Source organism: Benincasa hispida, chromosome 9 (assembly GCF_009727055.1).
Source record: "Benincasa hispida cultivar B227 chromosome 9, ASM972705v1, whole genome shotgun sequence".
Taxonomy (NCBI): Eukaryota; Viridiplantae; Streptophyta; class Magnoliopsida; order Cucurbitales; family Cucurbitaceae; genus Benincasa; species Benincasa hispida.
In genome coordinates this window covers 10,524,228-10,547,045 of record NC_052357.1, presented here as the reverse complement: position 1 = coordinate 10,547,045, position 22,818 = coordinate 10,524,228, and the positions used below count along the sequence as shown (strand labels likewise).

The 22,818-nt window shown below is 41.3% G+C and overlaps 2 protein-coding genes and 1 non-coding gene across 3 annotated transcripts; 1 reads left to right on the top strand and 2 right to left on the bottom strand.

The window, feature by feature from the left end:
• Window positions 1–15,024: 15,024 nt before the first annotated feature.
• On the bottom strand, window positions 15,025–15,931 carry LOC120084528 (uncharacterized protein K02A2.6-like). The gene is made up of 2 exons (XM_039040320.1): window positions 15,487–15,931; window positions 15,025–15,209 (listed from the first exon to the last, which is right to left on the bottom strand). The coding sequence occupies exons 1-2, from the start codon at window positions 15,929–15,931 to the stop codon at window positions 15,025–15,027; spliced, it is 630 nt and encodes a 209-aa protein (XP_038896248.1).
• A 1,912-nt stretch (window positions 15,932–17,843) lies between these two features.
• On the bottom strand, window positions 17,844–18,404 carry LOC120084527. Its single transcript, XM_039040319.1, has one exon. It carries the CDS (start codon window positions 18,402–18,404, stop codon window positions 17,844–17,846), a length of 561 nt encoding a protein of 186 aa, XP_038896247.1.
• An 897-nt stretch (window positions 18,405–19,301) lies between these two features.
• Window positions 19,302–19,405, top strand: LOC120087457. Its single transcript, XR_005484598.1, has one exon. It is a non-coding gene; the product is annotated as a small nucleolar RNA R71 (small nucleolar RNA).
• The last annotated feature ends 3,413 nt before the right edge of the window (window positions 19,406–22,818 follow it).

Below are 22,818 nucleotides of genomic sequence, written 5' to 3'. Positions count from 1 at the left end.
ATTCATTCTTCCAACCTTCTCTCGATAGGCGGAATAACATCTTCACTTCTGCTCTCACAGGTGAAGATGCCATCAAGCATGCTTTAGCTAAACTTAATTAATTCCTTAACACAAATTAACTCACTCGCTTAATTCTCGCTTTGTACCCTGGGGATTAAGAACACGTCATGAAGAAAATCGATTATAAATGTATGGAAAAAGACAGAGAAATGATAATGGTGACGATGATAACATTTAATTCTAAAATTAAGCGTTTGATACATGTTGTGAATGAAGGATTAAAGAAGATGAATACAGAGGATGAAATAGATAATAGAAAAAAATACGGAAAGAGTCCAACGTCTTGCTTTCCCGATAGAATTGACCTTGCACAGAGCTTCAGCTTCGGGAATTGGAAGAATTCACTGCTCGAAGTTCTCCCGGATTTACTTTGTAGTCGCTTCAAACCAGCCTCTCTCTTAGTATTAATATATCTCTGTAACTATGTATGTCTGTATATGTATCAGCGAATTTGAAGAAGCTATTTATAGGCGAGACCTTGGCTCTTTGAATTTGTGGTCCCTATTGTCTAGTTATGGTAGTTCCTAAAATGGCGGAATGAAAAATTCCTTTCTCTTACGCAATCAATTCGTCAGAAATACACAACTAAAAGTTGTACACTTGTCAAAATCGTTTGCGAATGCATTGCTCTTCACATATTCGATCTATCGCCGCATTCAGTGTTGTTTTTAATTCCCGCATGCGGTTGGAATTGCGTTGATCGCTAAAGCTCATGATCGATTGTCGCGTGCGTCGTCATTGCATTGATCCTCTTCGTTCTTGATTGATGGGCGCAATGTGACGTAGATGCATTTTTTATTTTGTCTTCGAGCCGTGAACGCATGCGGTGACTTATTTCCTGCAAAACAGAGATGAAACATTCTATTCGCCATCGCAATGGTGTTAATGGGTGTATTTACGATATTTCATAATTTTCGTATTTCTTAGCCAATTTGTATACTATTGACGCAACTTTCCTCTCTTTTTGCCTCAATATCTAAATAAAACAGTATAAATAACTTGTATTTCTACAAGTTATCAGCAGTCCAGGATATTCTTCGCCTCATCGTAAGTTTTGTCAAGCAGACCACCAGTGGTTGCCGCATTGGCAGCAGTCTGTGTAGCGGGATTCAACCATGATAGAAAATTTCCATTTGAAGGCAATCTGGTAACCCATTATGCGTACAATCCCGGACCAACCTTTTAAACCTCTCCCAAGCATCGCTGAGCGATTCGTCCATGTCTTGTTCAAAATTAATAATAAGCTTCCTTCGCCTTGCATTCTGGGTAGGTGGAAAATACTTCTTCATAAACTTCTCCACCACCTACTCCCAAGAAGTGATCTCTCCTGGTTCGAGCGAATATGCCCATTTCCTAGCCTGATCACAGAGAGAAAATGGGAACAATGTTAGTTGAACTTCTTCAGCAGAGATGTTCGGAAACAAAAAAGTATTGTAGATTTCATTAAAATTTTGGAGGTGGGTGTGCGGATCCTCACCACGCCTTCCTTCGAATTGATCTACAGTCTGGATCATCTACAACATCACCGGTTTCATCTCGAATCTACTTCCGTCGAGGGCAGGCCTCATGATTCCCGGAGAGAAATCATAGAGGTTTGGCAATGCATAGTCCCTGATGGATCTATTGCGATCGTTTGCCAACAAAATCGGATTCGTCATAACATTATTATCGTTTGGTGCTCCATTTCCAGGCTGCTCCGCCATCTCTTCTTTGTCGGATTGTGGTTTTTGTTGGCGGTCTCTTAGTCTCCTTCGAAATGTTCTCTCCATCTTCGGGTCGTAGTTCACCAGAGATTGAAAGTTCGGCAAAGAAATCACAAAAATTACCATTAACAAACTATTTTTCCGAAGTCCCCGACAATGGCGCAAAAAACTTGATACTCGAAATTATGTGGTGGTAATATGGTTGATATGCGTTGATGAATTTGCGTTGTGCACTCAAGTTTCCCCAGTGGAATCCATGTGTAAACTCTTGAGTTTCCTGGTAAGTCTAAGGTCGAACATAGGGACTTATGAAAATAGATTGCGTTGGTAATTTTTATGAAAACTTTGTGGTAACCAAGTAAATAAATAAAGTGTTGGGTGTATTGTTGCGTTGATGAAAAAGAAATAAATAAAGATGGCAGATTTGAGAAAGAAAGTTGCGTTGATAAATGCAATGTGTATGTAATGAACGGGTTGAGAAGATCTTTAGCTAGCGTTACTTGGGAATGCGTTAGACTATGCGATCATGTTACAACCATGCACAGCAAGCCATTTTCCAATGTAAATGCGATGCTCCTAAGTCTAGGACGCATGTGTTGAATGCAAAGTGTCCATAGAGCTTATCCCTAAGTCTCTACTCTTGTCCTATGTGTTGATACAAAATGCATGAAAGCAAAATGACCGCATACAATCATATCCTATCTCTAGGATGCATGTGATACGTTGACAACAACAAATAGTGCTCATTCTTAAGCGCCTATCTCTCGTTTATGCATTCTAGTCTAGTTCTTCCAAACCTAGATTCTAACCTGACCTTCCCAAGTCTAGATCCTGTCCTTAGACTACCCTCCCAAGTATCTCTAATAGACGAACGAAGCATCTATAAACAAAATAATCGCAAAGAATGAAAATTCCCTCGTTATACAAGCTAATCGATTCTCAACCCATTCTAATTTAGCTACTCATGCGTGAATAACAGAGAGTGAACAGATATAAAGAAAAAATTCCATTCTTATAAATAAGTGGAGTACAAAATGACAATGGAAAGTAAAGGTAGAGAGCCTGGTAGCAATTCCTTGCTAACCGAGGCATTTTACACTGAATCTCTATTTTGATCTAAAGATGTTCTCGCTTCCGCAGGCATCGACCATCTCTCTTTCTTGGAGATTTCGGCGCTTTCCCAAGCTTACCGGAACGATCTACCGACACAACTTTCTTCCTCGCGTCCGCCTTAAAATGAAAAAAAACTATGGACTGAGGCATGAACTTGTGGAACAAAAGATTGTAAAATTCGTGAACCCCTCTTCTGAAGAATGCACTTAGTATTTATAAAGCTTCCATGGTGAAAGGCAGCTTTTCTCTCCTAGTTGTACAAATGGGACAACTTTAATTCCTGACTGATGCGCTGGATAATTGTCACCGATAAAGCTGAATGTACTTCGTGACCGTTATCGACTGTCAACTTAATTTGGATCCGATTGTCATCAGCTTTCTGTCATATCGCTCTTAATTATTCTTTCACCCGGATGCGCCCACCATGTTGCGCTAACCAAGTTTCAGCGATCCTTTTCGGGCGTATGTGTGCGAGCACGATCAACGCAAAGCCTTGCGATGAAGTTGCGCTCAACCAATGAATTCCTATGATCGTAATCTTTGCTTTGCATTAATGCATATTCCGCATAAAAATATAAAGATCAACTATTCTAATGCGTTGGACGCATGTTACCGCAATATTATGGAATTTATGCTTAATAGACGCAATTTAACATATTTCATCAACGCAATCCAACATTGTTTAAGAATTTAACGCTATGATAACGTGCATTTCTGCCTGTTATTAGATAACGAGTAGAAATAAAAGTTATTACAACTCAAATAAGTAAAAGAATAAGAGAATGAGACAGTTAAATAAGTAATATCATGTCCAAAAGCGCTAAACTGAAGAAAATATCAATCGCATGTGCTCATCGCATAAAAGCAGTTAATTTACTTATTTTGTGCATGAAAAATGCGATGGCGCAAGTAAAATTGCGATCCAAAGGAATTAGGCGTCAGCGCGCTTGAAGATTGTGATCGCAAAGTCATGTGATGGCCTGCGATCGTGAAAAGTTTCTTAAAAAGGTGGCCACTTAAAGACTGCGCATCAAGGTGACAGCACAATAAATCATGATGGGACGGAAAGCTGATAACGATCGAATCCGAATTTAGTTGACAAGCTGTTAAAGTCAACTATAGCAAGTACACTCAACTTTCGGTGACCATTAATCGGCGCATCAGAGCAGGAGATTTAATGACTGCCCATAATTGCAATCATTAGAAAGGAAGGCTGCTTTACCTTGAGCTCTATAAAAATTGCTTGTGGGCTTCTTATCTCTCAATTCCATTAGCTATTTTGTATCCAGTACTTTATTTATAGAAAATGGAAATCTCATTTCAATCTATGTTCAATCTCTCCATACTTCGCACAAGTAGCTAAAGTTCTGAATGGGTTGAGAAGTACTTAGCTAGCATGACTTAAGATTTACACTTTATGCGATCATCTTGTCTTATGTATGCGTCATTCACCCTTTAGAGATACTTAAGAGAGTAGTCTAAAGATAGATTTTAGACTTGAGAGAGTCAAATTAGAATCTAGGCTTGAGATAGTTAGATTAGAACCTCATAAGCAAGAAATAGAAACTTAGACATAAGTTCTATTGCTATTAACACATCGCATGCACCCTAGAAATAGAATATGATATTATGCGGTCATGTTGTTTTATGTGTGCAACATTCATCATCGCATAGACAAGAATAGAGGCTTATACATAAGTCCTATCGACTTTTTCATATACATCGCATGCGTCCTAGAGATGGGAATTATGACATTTTGCATTGAGAGATGACGTGCTGTTATTTGTGTGTAGCATGATCGCATAACTTGTGCATAATCTTAAGAAGTGTTAGCTAAACCCCTTCTCAACCCCTTCATCGTATACTCATTTTAACTCTCGATGTTATCAACTTCGTGTTCAACTCCGTCACATAGGAAAATTCTTAATCAAAATACCATCCACTTCATTTGTTTTTACCACTGCAAAGGAATCAAAGTGACTGTCGCATATTTAGTGTCCCTGTGTTCGACCCTGGACTTACCAGGAAACCTAATAAGGATTATACTTGAGTCTTGTTAGAAAAACTTGCATGATCACAACATATCACACATCACCGCAAACTTACACCATAACACATCACAATTCACATGCATCAACCATTGGGGTTCTACAAACAACATAGTTACATCTTACATACATAAACAGAGTTTTGGGTCCCAACACTTAACACTAGTCCCTAATCCATCTCTGAATGTACACCCAATGGATTATTTGATCCATATTGATGCAATGCGGCCAGATGAAGAAGTTCCCCTACTCGCTTGCTAATGGACTATAGCCAGAACGAAGGCACGGATTATATACCAAGTCTTTCCTATTCGACGTTTCTCGCAGTTGTCAGCTCCGACGCTTTGGTTTTTTCTCCTTTACCCTTTATCTAATAATATAATAATGAAGGGTCTTTTTGTGTTTCCCAAGGACTAGCAAAATCGAAATAGCGAAATTCTTGGGTCATCTCAATGGGTTCAGAAACCACACGTTTCTCTGGATCATCATAGCGTACTTCCACATATCCACTCAGAGGAAGGTCTTTTCGTAATGGATGACCCGGAGAGAGCGATGTGCATGGACCAGGTGAGTAGGGATGCAGCTCCGTGGACCGCTCGTCGGGCCTGATAGGTGGTGGTATCACACCCTTCTCAAAGGAACCGTACGTGACACTCTCGCCTCATACGGCTCCGTCCCGGCATCAGGACCTCCCCTTTCCTTTGAACAACGGGGTTCAGGCGAGCCACCCGGTGGTGTGGTACGAAGTGGGTTTAGTACGCCCTGCCAAAACGGCTCCGAAACAAACAAAAAAAAAGGTGCGTGCCGCACTCACGAGTCACCAACATTGGCATAAAAAAAGTAAAAATGGATAAATAACACATAAATCGAGGGCTGTGTTCTCGCTTACGACTTGGGAGAGTCTGGGACATTCCCTCATGATGGAACGGCTACCTTCTTTGTGTTGTCTACTCAAGGAAAGAGCGGGATACTTAGCTGAAAGGGTGAACAAGGTCGAGCGCGACAAAAAATCAGACAATGACAGAGCGGCCTGTGATAGATTGATCGACGTCCGAAGAACGCTCGACCGAAGGAATGAGTCACAAGGTGAATTGTAAGCCCCAACGTCAGAGGAACGAGCATTTTCGGGGACTAGCCCGCTTCCCATTACTCGACGAAGGCTATTGTCCGGTCCTCTTCCATGTTGAATCGTTTTTTAGTTAGATCGTACCCAAGCCCGCCTCCACTTTCTTATGTGAAAGAGGTCTTTGCTTTATGAGACTGAAACTTCTTTCTTCGATCGGAATACGAATGAGATCAAAAAGGCCACATTGGTCAAGTCCTTCTTCAGCTAGAATGTAAGGAAATTGAAAGAAGCGCGGAAAAGGGTCAAACGCGGTTGCTAGCATCGAAGGAGGAGGGACAATTTAACATATTTCTTGGCCAATCCTTCTTATTATTAAGTACGGCTGGTACCATTTCGATGTGTTTCGATTCTTTCGAACAAGAAGGAAAAGAATTTCACGTTCTTCCTTTCGCTTTCGGGAAGGGAGGAATAGAAAATCTATTGATTGCAGCTTTCTCCGCATAGCTTGCTCTGCGCGTATGCAAAGCATCGACGCTTGACTAATAGTTTCGAAATGCTTTCCGCCTGAGCGACAGCTGCCTGGCTGGGAGAAAGCCCTAATCTTCGAGTCAGGAGATACCTTGAGAACAGTGAAAGCAGAATCCTATTTATTTCGAATCTATTATCTGTGTTACGGAAGTTTGCTGGCCGGCGGCCATCAACTTGTCGAGCGTTTTCTTTCTCCTATTATTAGAGTGGGGTGGTTGGTTCCGATTTCGACAAGGGTCGAATACCCTGGTCGAAGGTCCAGTCTTTTCTAAAGATTTTGAATCCGGAAAATGGGGTTGGTTGAACTTTTAAATTGACTCATTCAAATTGGCAATAGGCTCAAACAATGAATTTGATCCATTGGACGAAGGAGTTCCTTCCAGGAGAGCATGTTAATTGAAAGAAAATCAAAACAGGCCTGCCTTTTTCTTAGCCAAAACTTGGCTTAAAAGCTTGATTTTCCTAAATATTTGGCTAGGCTCAGAAAAACATTCCAGCTATTCAAAGAAGGCGGTCCTGGAGCTGATGATCTTCGGATTCCATAACAGCACGTCGCGCGGCTATTCAAATGGACGCCGTCAATCGAAAGCTCAAAAGGAAGTGAAGGATCAGTTCCTCCCATGGCCAATGGTGGGCATGGCTCGGCTCCTGACTCATTGAGGTAAGGGGCACGGTAAGAGATTATGTGAAGGACCCTAAAGCAAGCTATTGAATTTGTCCTAACCAAAGAAAGTCGATCTATCGATTACGTTCATCTCATAAAGATGTTCCTTTTCACTCCTAAATGAAAGCTAAACTAAACGACAATAACATAACTCCTAGCGCAAAAGAGTCGCCGCTGCGATCCTGGCTGGGTCTTGCCGGTATCAACAACAAGAAAAAAAAACAAGCAAATGGAAACAGCAACTAACTATGGCTCTTGGCACGCGGCCACCAGCTTTCCCAAAATAAATAAGAGGAGATCCGCTGCTTACTGTTCACGGAAACATCCGACCTATACGTGACACAAGGTTAGAATTCTAGCTCTTCCAGAGTGGTATCTCACTGATGGCTCGGGCCCCCAGGATCCATCTATTTTGCGACTCATTTCGCCCTTTTTGGATCGACCTATCATAGACGATAAGGGATCCAATTTGGCACCAAAAACGGGAATCCCGAATGCACCCTACCCACTAATGGACTATGAGGGGGCAGGCGAACGGGAACCTACCGAGAACCCGAACCGCTTGACTGACTGGCCCCTGAATACTCAATTTCATTAGGGTCTGTACCAGAACCAAAACAAGGTCTTTCTGTGAAAGCTTGCCTAACCTAGGTTGAAAGGGGCGCGCTATAGAGTAAGGTTGCTGGGCAGGCGGAAGCTGCGCGCCCCAACCCGCCGCTGCCCCAGCAGCTCAACAACGGAATCACCTGGATCAACCAAATGGTGAAGGTGGGAATCCATTGGATGCTGAAAGGGATTTGATGATCCACTAGTTGATTCAAGATCTGGGTGATTCACCCCATTTCACTAGTGCCGAAATAGGCCGGGAATCCGAAATTTCTTCAGAATTCGCCATGATATATCTGATCCATGCATAATATCATGAAAAATGGATACAAATTTGTGGCTGCTACTTAGTATCGGCAATAGGTCTGAAAAAGTATCTCAAAATCTCAAATTGAGATATTTGTACCCTGTCGAAGTAAGGAACCATGGCATATATGTTTGGAATAGATTCCTTCGTGCTATTGTTTATCAAACTTTTCATCGCCCAGCTCAAACTGAACGCGATGTAATCAAACTTATGGTTGACGCCGTAGAGAATATAAAGCCCATATGCGAAGTCGAAAAAGTAGGAGTAGCAGGTACTATTTATGATGTCCCTGGGATTGTAGCCAGGGATCGTCATTAGCACACATATGTACAAATATTTACAAATAAACATCTAGAACTTCTCTTTTTCTTGATCTTTAACTGGAGTCTTTGAGGGGCAGAGTAACAATGCAGTTAACCTCTGGGGAATTCACCACTATCTGGGGAGGAGCAAACATTTAAAACAAGTGAGCTACTAGCCTAGTGAGTGACCAAATAAACATAAACATCAAGTTTTACACTGGAAATTACAAAGCAAATTCACACTTAAAACTTTAAAACACGACAATGCTAAAAATATTATACATCTGTATCCTTAGTTGAGAAAGAATCCCGTTTGCTCGACCCCTCGACGTTTATCCTTAGTTGGTGTGGAGTAACCTCAATACTACCAACGTCTACTCTACCTACGTGCACATGGTAATAACTAAGTATCGTCATACCTTAGGTACTATGGCCCGGATACCTTCTTAATTTCACTGTCCTTCAGTATCGGTTTCGTCATAAGACTAACTCATTAAAACATGTATACGTAAAAACATAGTAACATAAAACATAGGCTTAAACATCTTTAGTACATAGCCATGAATTTCCATCGAATCCTTGTAACATAAAGTATATAAATACTTAGACATGCTTTCATAAACTTCTTTTCAACTAGCATGCATTTATAGACTTTTAAAACTTAGTTTGGTTGGAAATTATCATTTTAACATACTTTTCATTAAGCTAGCATGAAAATAATTCTTGTGTTTTAATCATGCATTTTCTAAGAGTTAAAAAAACATTTAATTTGTCACTCATAGCCTTGGGCTTTCCTGTTCGTTGCTATCGTGATTTCCTCTAAGAGTGTATTGTACAAAATAAATTGGAGAAATAAGTTCTTAAGTATAAGTGATGCGTTTATGCTTTGATGCGTTTAAGTAATTGTAACGCGTTGGGGCATTAGATATATGCACAGAACGCACACAACTCCTAATGACGTTCAAGTTTTCTTAAACCAAACCCAAGTATAAATCTAATTTAGGTTCCTAGTAAGTCTAGGGTCGATCTTAGGGATTCAGTTAACCAAACGCAGACCTTGCGTTGTATCTACTATAGGGGTTTTCCTAAATGAATGTGAGAAATGTGTTATTTACACTAAATTGCTGTGCCTGTACAAGAAGGTACAAAAGGGGAGTGGTGAATGATAGATCATGCGAAAATGGAGTTTAAGGTAAGTGGACGCGTCAGTCTCAGATGAGTGTACACAACTAGGATGTGATGTGAATGAGATGGAATGATTTGCTTATCTTTTGTTTATGCGTTAGACTTCATTCAAAATTTCTAAATGTGAATAACATACATAGCCTATCTCTAGGATGTATGCGTCTAACACAAAATGCAATAGACACCAGTAAGTCTATCTCTAGCTGTACTAGGCGTCCTACTTAATGCAGCTTAATTATTCTTTCAAATAGTCTAAATTAAAGATGCTTTTATCAAGTTGTCAAGTTGGCTTGAGCATTAGAATGAAGTTATGCATAAAGTATTAATGCATTCAACATAAACAAGAAATAAACAATAGTAAGTATGATGGATCAAATATATGAATTTTATAAACAAACAAGGAATATTTACAAAAAAACTATTCAATCAAATGGAATGAAAGCGATAAATAAGTAGGAAACTGAGTCAAGCCAAAGAATACAATTTCTTGTAGTTTTTTGGCTCGATCTCGTTGTGTACGAACTTGTATAGGAAGTGGACGGAGTGTCTTTCTCAAGAGTGGCTTCCTCCGCTCCCTGACCGGCGGTGGTGTGGTTCTCAACCCTTTTGATCGTCTCGAAACCACGGCACAGCTTCTACAGAACTAAGACTATGACTACAATATACAGAGAGTAAGGATCTTGATAATTTCCGAACTACTTAACTCTGAAGGGACTTCATCTATTTATAGGCATTGGCCACATCCACTTGGTGAATGGGCAGCATTAAAGTCCATGTCCTGGTCAGCCACCTGACTCTTGGAAGCTTTTCAGACACCCCCTGCTGCTTGGAAGCTTTTCAGATGCCGCCTGCTGCAGGTGCCCATACTTGCAAGTGGTGATGTGACACAATAAATCTAGAGCAATGAATCTTCTCTACGTTGAACTCCCTCTGCGCATGGCACTTGCCTAATGCGTTAGCGTTAATCCTTGCGTTGAAATCCTGCATGGCACTTGCATTAGAGCGTTAATCACTGCGCATGGCACTTGCCTAATGCGTTAGCGTTAATCCTTGCGTTGAAATCCTGCAATACAATGCTTTAGTGCCACGATATTTAGTAATAAAACTTCTTTTGTATGAGTTTGCTAATGTTTGAATAAATCCATGAGTTTTTTTGTAAAAATGAGGAGAATTCATCATTAAAAACCTTAGTTGTTCCAACTTAAGAGCAAAAATAACTTGTATTTCTACAAGTTATCACCACCCCCAAATTTAAACAATGCTTGTCCTCAAGCATTCCAAAATAATTCTTTGTTATCTCCTTTGTCTTAAGTGTGCAAAGTTCACCTCTCATCGTATTCAGTCATAAGCTTGAGATAAGATTTTGGAAAATATAACTCAGATTGTCTCTTTTCTTAAAAGGATAAGTTTAGTTTTAGGTGCAGCAGGCCTTTTATCACAACTCTTTTCATTTCTCAAAGCATTCCCATTTTTTTCTAAACCAGCAATGCGTTATATGCTCTTTTTAAAATAAATTTCGGATAAAAAGAAAAAGATTTTGAACTTTCTTACCCATGCGTTGTTCCAGATATCCCACTTTCGTTTTGGCTTACCCCCACGGGTGTCATGCAAACATCTAACTACGGGTGAGAACCTTTCACAACTAAACTCATATCTAATATTCGTGCGTTTCAATATATAATTTCTTTAGACTAGATAAAGAAGTTATATGGGACGCGTTGGTCTAGGAGATTTAATTTCATTTTGGCTTGCCCCCATGGGTGTCATGCGAGCATCCAACTACGGCTAAGTGACTGTTCCAACTAAATTCATGCCATTTTAAGGTTTTTTTTTTTGAAGTAATGATAAAGGAGTTGCGTTTAACATTCTTCTTATTTTGTTCCTTTTTCTTTATAATGTATTCATTTGATGCATCTTAACTCGAATTTCCCTCATCCCCAAATTTGGAGATGAGCTAAATCCTCATTGCTAAAAGAGACAAAATTTCAAAAGGCTTTGAGAGTATGAAAGGAGTTTAAGACTTAAAACTTGCACGCGTTAGAAGGTAAACTTAATCTTTTTTTAGAGAAGTTCAAGCCTTGTTGATTTTCCTAACGCCTACTCTAAGCTTAAAGATTTCATATAGTTGATATCATTGAGGTTAGGCTAAGCACAAGACTTAGAAAATATCTAAAGAACAAAAATCAGGTATGCCAAAGTCAAACGTAAGGAACAAAATGATAAGGAATTTCTCATTCATTTTCATAAACCCACATGAAGTAAACAAACAAGTCAAGTAGATACAAAAGAACAATTAAATCAATATACAAAAATGACCTAACACCCCAAAACTCTATTGTGCTGGTGCGTCGTCTCTGCGTTCTTCCTCAGGGTTTTCATCCATGAAGCGCAAGGGGTTTCTAAGATGAGCAGGCAATGGAGGCAGAGCAAACATTCCAACCAAAACCTGATTGATGTATTGCGTTGTGTAAACAAATTGGTCTTGCATCCGTCTTGTTTACTGCCTTAAATAATCCCTTAGAACCCGATTCTGTTGCTGAAGACCTTTGATAGACGCGGCCAGTGGTCTGAGCTGATCATTGATAAAAGTTTTCAACTCTTCTAAGTCTGCCTGCGTTGAGGTGGTGTTGGTTCTTCACTTCTTCCAACTGGGTCTTCAAAATTTGCTGTGTTGCTTGACCTTAGCCCAGTTGGATAAAAAATTATTGGAGGAGGCATAAAATTGGGAATTGGACTTAGTTAGGGCGAAGGAATGGAATAAGGAATGTCCTGATCTATATGAGTTGGTTCTTGGTGCGTTTGATCAGGACTCCTTTCTGGTGGGGCCAATGGTGAGTCATGGAAAGTAAGATTGACGGGTGGTTACGCTTCTTCAGCTGGAAGTTTAGGCTCAGCTTCATGTTCTTCGTGCTCTGAAGCTTCATCGCTATGTTCAACAATCTGGACACGTCTTCTTTTGGGGGCGCGTTTGGATGATCGAGGCTTAGGTGCCACTTCCTTGGCAGGTAAGGCAGGTTGATGCGGCGAACCGCGAAGTAGACGCCTTACTAACATTATGTCTATTAAGCCATCGATATCTTCATGATCATCCCCTAGAGGGATACCCCTGCGTTCGCATAGTGCACAGATCAGCCATGGAAAGTAGAGTTGCCCTCGTGGCTTGATGGCTTTGATCTGATCCCTTATAATTCTTCCAATGTCCAGAGGGATGCACTGCATGACGCAATAAGTAGCTAGGATGCGTTCTTTTAATAATGTCTCATCATGCGTTGTAGGCATGATGCTCCATTTGATCAAGTAATACCACAGATTCGCGTTTGGAGTTAAATTCTTGGAAGCTAACATTTTTTCCCCGTTTCTTGATGTTTGCCATTTGCTTCCAAGTTTGGCTACCATCTTTAACGCATCTTCTAATTGACTTGGTGTTGGCTATTCCAAGATGTGATTTCCATCTGCGTTCGGATTACTGTCAATGTTGAAAACTTCATTTATATTGTCAGCTGAGAAGCGCACTAATACCCCATCAATAAAAGCTGTGTTCTTCTCCATGTCAAACTCACTGTTGTAGAACATGTGGACGAGGTTGGGTGAAATATGGGTGTGCCTAACGCAGAACTGATTCCACCTCAATGCGTTTATTGTCTCAGTTATGTAAATTGGCAGTGGGTGATGTTCGGGGCAGAAGCCCTTTTCTACGAGTATGTCACTAAATTGACGCTTTCTTCTCGAAGTCTTCTTAGGTAACGTGTCGTACCTTGCATTTTCCTTCCGCATGCTCTTTTGCTTCCCTTGCCAGCTCTCTTAGTTCATTCTCCAATTCCCTTTGGAGATCCGTCTTCCTTCGCCCTTGTCTTGTGGGCTGGTAGTTTTCCAATTCCTGCTTTAGTGCATCGTGCGTTAAGCTGTTTTCATGCATTGCACCCTCAGGTTCAGATGCAGATTGCTCATCTTCTTCTTCCTCCAATATCAATCTTCTTTTCTTTGTTATTCTTTTTTATTTTAAAGGCCCTTCATTCGCGTCAGATGGGCGTGGTTGAGACGTGTCAGGGCCAATTCTACCTTCTCTATTTTCTTCTTCCCTTTCTTCTTCTTTTAATTCTTCTTCAAGCATCATAGCATACCGCTTCTCTTTGTCTAACTCAAATGATGCATTAGGTGGGTCTAAATGCATCACCTGCTCTTCCTCTTGGCTTTGATTGAGGGATGCCAAGATCACACAAAAAACCTCTTGCTCGTCCAGTCGAGCCAGTTTTGCCAACTCTTCAAGATTGCGCTCTGACGCAGGACTATCAGAGGGTGGTATGGGTGGAGTAAATGGACGGGTGCCCACTAGGGTATGAGGCATCCTAAGGGAAGATATGAGGATGGGCGAATGAGGTGGTTGGCTCGACGCGTCTGATTCCACGGGATAAATGGTGGCTAAGGGCTCGATAGAAAGTGGAAGTGGTGGACACACAACTGGTGACGGTGCGTTGTAGGCGTAAGCTAGGAGTGGATTATGCGTTGCACCCACATAGTGATGTTAGGTATGACTGGTGGGGGGCAGGCTTGGTGTAGGGTTTGAAAGAGGCCGTAGATGACGGACGCATCCTTGATTTTGCAGGTGTCTTGGCCCTTGGCTTGGGGGTAATTTTGAGTTTTGGTTGAGAAGTTTTAGGTTTAGGTTGAGGGATCTTGGCCAGAGAGGCAACGATGGCTTTGGAGGCTTTGGAAGAGAGTTTCATGGGGGCTGTGGAAGGTTTCGAAATGGACTGCCGCTGGGAAGAGGTAGCTCTGTCGTGTGTGGGTTTGGTTTGGGCGAGGGTTTTGGTGGTTTTTCTAGGGCTTGGGGGAGAAGAAATCGAAACAGAGGACGCGGAAAAAGAGCTTACCGGAGAGTCGTTCCCAAAGCTCACTATCTGGTTCTGGCTATCTGAGGCGGACGACATCGTGGCCGGAGAAGCTCGAGCGAATCGGAAGCGAGGGAGACGGAGAGGTTTTTTTTTCATTTTCTTTTGTTTCAGAGAGCTCGAAAGTGAAAATGAAGAAGAAGAAGGAGACTTCGAATCGTTAGGTTTTTTTTATAGGCTGAGAGAATTCGTGGCTGACGTTAGGCGGCACCTGACGTCTGTAATAAATGCAAAGCTGAAGGGACGTCTCGGTTATCTAAATACTCGAGTATTTTTGTGTTCTCGAGACACGTCCCTTCAACTGGGCCATGCATTAGACTTGCGTCTGACGCGTCCGTTGTTCCTAACCCGATTATACATAATCTTTTAAAGAAAAACAAGCAAGTTTCCAACTTTTATAAAAGCAAAAACAAAGAATGGTCTTAAAACAACCAAACAAATAAATCAACAAACTCAAACGCATCGTAAAATACAGAATGCAAAAAGATAAAGATAGAGGAAGCATCCATGGAATATATGGCGATGCAAACGCAGGGATACTTCGACGCGAGCCTCAATTGGCTTCACGTAGTGCGAGAGATGACTTTTGGCATTCTAGTCCATCTTCAAAGTAAGGCTTTACTCTTTGGCCATTTACTTTGAACACGTTAGTGCCATCTTCTCTTCTTATTTCCACAGCTCCATGTGGGACGATTGTCTTGATGATAAAAGGTCCTGACCACTTGGATTTTAGCTTTCCTGGAAACAAACACAGTCGTGAATTGAACAATAAATCTTTTTGGCCAAAAACAAGTTCTTTCTTATTGATGCATTGATCATGCCAACGCTTTGTCTTTTCTTTGTACAACTTTTTGTTCTCGTACGCGTTCAATCGCCATTCATTGAGCTCGTTGAGCTAAAGTTTGCATTGAGCGCCTGCGGCGTCCAAGTTCATGTTCAATTTCTTAACTGCCCAAAACGCCTTGTGCTCCAACTCTAAAGGTAAATGACAGGCTTTTCCAAATACGAGACATACCTACAGGAGTTTTGTAAGTAGTCTTGTAGGCCCAGAGCGCTTCATCCAGCCACTGTGCCCAATCCTTCCGTGTTGCATTGATGACTTTCTCTAGGATGGACTTGATTTCTCGATTTGATACTTCCACTTGACCGCCTGTTTGTGGGTGGTAGGCAGTGGAAATCTTGTGCCTAACATTATATTTTGCAAGTAATTTGGGAATGATGCGATTAATAAAGTGCGTACCTTCGTCGCTTATCAGAGCTCTTGGCGTTCCATAGCGTGTAAAGATATTCCTGGTAGTGGACGCATCATTCCTAGCACAGGCCACTGCTTCTACCCACTTAGATACATAATCTACTACAAGCAGGATGTACTGTTGGCCACAGGACAGGGGAAAGGGTCCCATAAAGTCTATGCCCCAAAGATCAAACAACTCAACTTCGAGAATATTGTTCAAGGGCATTGCGTCCCTTGAAGAAATATTCCCGGTGCATTGGCAGGGGTCACATTTTCAAACAAACTCCCTCGCGTCTTTAAAGAGGGTGGGCCAAAAGTATCCGCTTTGAAGGACTTTTGCTGCGGTTCTTTGTCTACCGAAATGCCCTCCGTAAGGAGAGTCATGACACTCGACTAAGATGCATTGTGTCTCCTCCTTTGGGACGCACAACGCATTATGGAGTCAAGGCCTTGTTTATATAGAAACAGTTCATCCCAAAAATAAAACTTGTTGTCATGAACTAACCGTTTCTTTTGCTGAGAGTTGAAGTTCCCAGGGACTTACTTGGTGGTTAAATAATTGACTATGTCTGCATACCAAGGTTCCCTGCCTTCAACTCTAAACAGGCTTTTATCAGGAAATACGTCCTTGATTTCACTTTCTTGGGCTTACATTTCTTGATTCTCTAGCCTGGATAGGTGGTCAGCCACTTGATTTTCTGTTCCCCTTCTGTCTTGGATATCAATATCAAACTCTTGTAGCAGCAGCACCCATCTTATCAATATTGGCTTAGCGTCCTTTTTGCTCATCAAGAATTTTATGGTTGAGTGGTCGGTGTATATGGTGGTTGACGCACCAACTAAGTAAGATCGAAACTTTTCAATACCAAACACTACAGCTAAGATCGAAAACTTTTCAATACCAAACACTACAGCCAACATTTCTTTTTCAATAGTGGTATAGTGTTCCTGAGAGTCATTTAGTGTTTTGGACGCGTAGGAGATGGGATGTATCAAGTTACCCTTCTTCTGCTCTAACATTGTTCCTACTGCCACTTCACTCGCATCGCACATAAGAATAAAACGATGCGTCCAGTCCGGTGCTATCAGTACTGGGGCGGTTGTCAGCACATACTTTAAAGTTTCAAATGCGTCAGTGCAGTCTTCATTAAAGTCATAAGGTCGGTTCGCCTCTAGTAATGCGCTCAGAGGTCGCGCAATCTGAGAGAATCCTCTAACGAACCATCTATAAAAGCCAGCATGCCCTAGAAACTATTTTGGCTTCCGGTAATCCATACAGATGTGACCCACCATCTATTTTGATCAATGAAAGGAAGTGGGAAATGGTCTTTCTTAGTTGCTGCGTTGAGCTTCCGGTAATCCATACATATGCACCAGCCTATGACAGTGCTCGAGGGTATGAGTTCATTATTACTATTGACTATCATGGTCGTTCCCCCTTTCTTGGGAACGCATTGGACTGAACTTACCCAACTACTGTCTAATATTGGATAAATAACTCCCGCGTCACACCATTTTAAAATCTCTTTCTTAACCACTTCTTTCATTATGGGGTTCAACCTTCTTTGAGGCTCGATTGACCCCGACTTCCCTTCTTCAAGCCTAATCTTATGCATGCAATAAAATGGACTAATGCCACAGATATCCGCAAGCGTTTAGGCTATTGCACGTTTGTGCTTTTTCAACATCTGCAAGAGAGATTGTTCATTAGGCTCTGTGAGATTTGCGGAAATGATCACAGGTAAAGTGTTGTTGGTTCCAAGGAATGCATATTTCAAGTGTCCAGGTAACTTTTTCAACTCGAGTTCTGGTGGTTCTTCAAGTGATGGACGTGTTGGTTTTGTCCGCCGCTCACTCAGACTTGGCGGCTCTGATTCTTTAATGTTCTCTTCCAACGCAAGGACCTCACATACATGGGTCTCTTCTTCAGGCAACTCAATACTGTTTAGTTGACAATCTTCACTATCTGGGAACTTTAATGCGTTGAGCACATTAAACTTCACCTCTTCATTGTCCACGCGCATAGTTAATTCACCTTTATGCACGTCAATTAAAACTTTCCCAGTAGCTAAGAAGGGGCGTCCAAGGATAATTGGTACCTCACTATCTGCTTCATAGTCCAAGATAATAAAGTCTACTCAGAATATAAGATTGTCAACCTTCACCAAAACGTCTTCAATCTTCCCTTCTGGGTACTTAATTGTTCTGTCTGCGAGCTGAAGAGTAATATAAGTAGGTTGTGCTTCGTCAATTCCCAATTTCTTAAAAATTGAAAGTGGCATGAGATTAATGCTGGCTCCTAAATCGCACAACGCATGACCCACATCCAATCCTCCTATCGAACAAGGAACTATGAAGCTCCCAGGGTCCTTCTGCTTCTTTGGTAGATTATTGCTTACTAACGCGTTACACTTCTGCATTAGCGCTATTACTTCCTTCTCACTGACTCTTTTCTTCTTCGTCAAAATGTCCTTCAAAAATTTTACATATGTTGGCATCTGCTCCAAAGCTTCTATAAGTGGAATGTTGATGTGCAACTGCTTTAGGAGCTCAAGAAAGCACTTGAATTGATGTTCATCATTCTTCTTCATCAGATGCTTAGGGAATGGTGTATTCAGCGGCATCTCAGGCTTTCTCGCGTTAGACATACTAGTTTTCGAATGGCTTGTGGTTTCGGGCGTTCTTTCTTCTTGATCCATTGAACGTGTAATGCATTCTTTCGAAGGGCTGCTGTTTCTTGGAATCATTCTTCTTTCTTCAAGAGCTCTTCCACTCTGCAACATCACCACGTGACATTGCTTCTTTCCATTATTGTTCCTAAGTGTTTCGGTATTGCTAGGTAGAACTCCGGGCTGCCTGTTTTTCAACTCGCTTTCTATCTGCCCTACCTAGATCTCCAGGTTTCTGATAGATGATGCCTGGCTTTTTAGCAACGCGTCATTCTGAGCTATGTATTCCTTCAATAGGTTCTCAAGCGGAGATCCTGAGCTCGACGCCTATCCTCTATTAAAAGGCTGTTGATGCTGCTGATAAGTTTGTTGAAATGTAGGCGGCGGTCCATTCCTTTACTGATGGTTCACCCCTGAATGGTGCTTTTGCTGATTTCCTCCTATCCAAGAAAAATTCGGATAGTTTCTCCATTCAGGGATATATGTATTAGAGAATGGGTTGGTTTTTATGAAGCATACTGACTGAGCGTTTTGTGGACATTTATCATAGGAGTAAGGATCTTCACAGCCCATACAGCTAACCATAGGCTGCCCAAACGCCTCTACCTGATTCACCTTCTGCTGATTTGATGCGTTTCCCAGCGTTATGTTCTGCAGAAGGCTGGTCATCGTAGCCACTTGAGCAGAAAGTGTGGCTATTGCGTTGGCATCAATAGAATTAATGTTCTGAGATCTCCTTCTCCTATCAGTTCTTCCATCATATGTATCATCCACCCATTCCATATTGTGTTTAGCAATGCGGTCTAATATCTTTTAGCCTTAGTATAGGATTTGTCCATAAGTCCACCAGTCGTTGCTACATCTGTTGCCATCTGTGATGCTCTATTCATTCCTCCATAAAACGTCTCCATTTGGATAGTCAGTGGTAGTCCATGGTTTGGGCAATTTTTGACTAAGCCCTTAAAACGCTCCCATGCGGCGAATAAGGTCTCAGTATCTTCTTGTTCAAAGTTCATAATCTCTCGACGCCTCCTCGCGTTAGTGGTAGGTGGGAAGTATTTTTGCATAAATTTTTCCACCAACTTCTCCTAGGTGGTGATTTCACCAGGCTACAATGAACTCACCCATTGTTTTGCGTCATCACACAAAGAATAGGGAAACAAGGATAGCCTGATCGTCTCTCGGGTGATTCCAGAAATCACAAATGAATTACACATTTCCAGAAAACACTTCATATGGGCGTGAGGATCTTCACCACGACCACCCCCAAATTGTCCAGCACTTTGGAGCATATGAAGCATAACTGATTTCATTTCGATCCTGGTTCCATCCGGCGTTGGGTATATGATTCCTGGAGAGAAATTATATAGTATAGGGGACGCGTACTCCCTCATGGGACGCGTGCTGCTATTTGCCATCAGGTTCGGATTCTGAGCAGCATGAGCTAGTTGCTGATTTGCCTGTTCTTTCGCCATTGCTCGTTGCCTGTCTTCTTGTCTGAGAAATTGCTGCCTTAACTTTCGACGATGATTGGATCGATTCCTATGCCGGAAGGTCCTTTCAATTTCGGGGTCGTATCTGAATTCAGAAGTGCTCTCCTTACTCATAAACATTCATAAGCTTAGGCGTAGCTTGTAATACTCCCTCAACCGACGTGTTCCTACAACAGATACAAACAAAATTTTTGGTTAGTTCTTCTGAATCCCTAACAACGGCGCCAAAAACTTGTTCGTTGCTATCGTGATTTGCTCTAGGAGTGTATTGTACAAAATAAATTGGAGAAATAAGTTCTTAAGTATAAGTGATGTGTTTATTGCTTTGATGCGTTTAAGTAATTGTAACACATTGAGGCGTTAGATATATGCACAGAACGCACATAACTCCTAATGACGTTCAAGTTTTCCTAAATCAGACCCAAGTATAAATCTAATTTAGGTTCCTGGTAAGTCCAGGGTCGATCTCAGGGATTCAGTTAACCAAACGCAGACCTTACGTTGTATCTACTATAGGGGTTTTCCTAAATGAATGTGAGAAATGTGTTATTTACACTAAATTGCTGTGCCTGTGCAAGAAGATACAAAAGGGGAGTGGTGAATGATGGATCATGCGAAAATGGAGTTTAAGGTAAGTGGACATGTCGATCTAAGATGAGTGTACACAACTAGGATGTGACGTGAATGAGATGAGATGATTTGCTTATCTTTTGTTTATGCGTCAGACTTCATTCAACATTTTTCAACGTGAATAACATACAAAGCCTAACTCTAGGATACATGCGTCTAACACAAAATGCAATGGACACCAGTAAGTCTATCTCTAGTTGTACTAGACATCCTACTTAATGCAGCTTAGTTATTCTTTCGAATAGTCTAAATTAAAGATGCTTTTACCAAGTTGTCAAGTTGGCTTGAGCGTTAGAATGAAGTTGTGCATAAATTTTAATGCATTCAACATAAACAAGAAATAAATAATAGCAAGTATGATGGATCAAATATATGAATTTTATAAAGAAACAAGGAATCTTTACAAAAACAATATTCAATCAAATGGAATGAAAGCGATAAATAAGAAGGAAACTGAGTCAAGCCAAAGAATACAATTTCTTGTAGTTTTTTGGCTTGATCTCATTGTGTACGAACTTGTATAGGAAGTGGATGAAGTGTCTTTCTCAAGAGTGGCTTCCTCCGCTCCCTGACCGGCAGTGGTGGTGGTTATCAACCTTTTTTATCGTCTCGACACCACGGCACAGCTTCTACAGAACTAAGACTATGACTACAATATACAGAGAGTAAGGATCTTGATAATTTCCGAACTGCTTAACTCTAGAGGGACTTCATCTATTTATAGGCGTTGGTCACGTCCACTTGGTGAATGGGCAGCATTAAAGTCCATGTCCTGGTCAGCCCCTTGACTCTTGGAAGCTTTTTAGACACCGCCTACTGCTTGGAAGCTTTTCAAACGCCACCTGCTGCAGGTGCCCATACTTGCAAGTGGTGATGTGACACAATCAGCCTAGAGCAATGAATCTTCTCTGCGTTGAACTACCTCTGATGTATGGGCCCTTGCATTAGAGCTTTTCCTGCGGCACTTGTCTAATGTGTTAGCGTTAATCCTTGCATTGAAATCTGCAATACAATGCGTTAGTGCCACGATATTTAGTAATAAAACTTCTTTTGTATGAGTTTGCTAATGTTTGAATAAATCCATGAGTTTTTTTCTAAAAATGAGGAGAATTTATCATTAAAAACCTTAGTTGTTCCAACTTAAGAGCAAAAATAACTTGTATTTCTACAAGTTATCAGTTCCTCCTAGGGTTGATAGGCTTCTTCTATTGACGTTAACCCTATGGAGTTAATGCCATTGGCCTTCTTGTCAGACTTACTCAACTAAATAAGCTTAACATAGACTTAAAACATCATCCATTCTAACGCGTACCTCTTTTATGCGTTCAAGACTTAGAAAATTATTGGGTGTGGATGTTAAACCATGTGGCCACAAGCACCACCCATGTGCCAGCGCATGCCTATGCACGCACTCAGTCGTGCGCCCAGGCACACTCCGGACAGCCCTTGCTCTTAACTCGTTGTACGCCTACTTGCACAGCCTTGCACACAACCTGCTGCACAACCTATCACATCCCTTACACATAATTTAGTTCTTCGCACACGCATCTGATAATGGGCAGAAATGCACGTTATTATAGTGCTAAGTTATTAAACAATGAAGGTTTGTGTTGATAAAATATGTTAGATTGCGTCCAAATAGCATTAAGTTCATGACATTGTGGTCGCATGCATCCATCGAATAAAAACAGTTAACTTTTGTATTTTTATGCAGAATATGCGTTGACGCAAGGTGAAAAGTACGATCATAAGAAATCAACGGTTGAACGCAGCATTACCGCAAGGCTTTGCGGTGATTTGTGCTCGCAAACATCTGCTCAAGAAGGATTGTCGCATAGAGCCGGTACAACTTGGTAGGCGCATCTGGGTGAAAAGCATAATTAATGACAATGGGACAGAAAGCTGATGACGATCGAATCCAAATCAAGTTGACAAGCCGCTAACGATAACAAGTACACTCAGCTTTTCAGTGACAAATATTCGGCGCATCATTCAGAAAATTAAAGCCATCCCATCTGAGCAATCATAAGAGAGAAGCCGCCTTTCACCCCGAAGCTCTATAAATACCGAAGGCAACCTTCAGAAAAGGGTTCAGCTAGTTCAACGAGTTCAGATACTTAGAGAATTTTCCCTTAGTTAGAATAGCCTTGTTCATAGTTTTCCTTTTCATTTAGAAGGCGGAGCGAGAGAAGGGAAGAGACGCCAGAAGATTGCTCAGGGTAACTCGAGAGAGAACCCAGAGGCGTAGAAAAGCAAAGAGCAGGCCGACTCTCGCGAGAGAGAGACTATCTTTTGAACAAAGTAGAAAAAACAGTATAAAA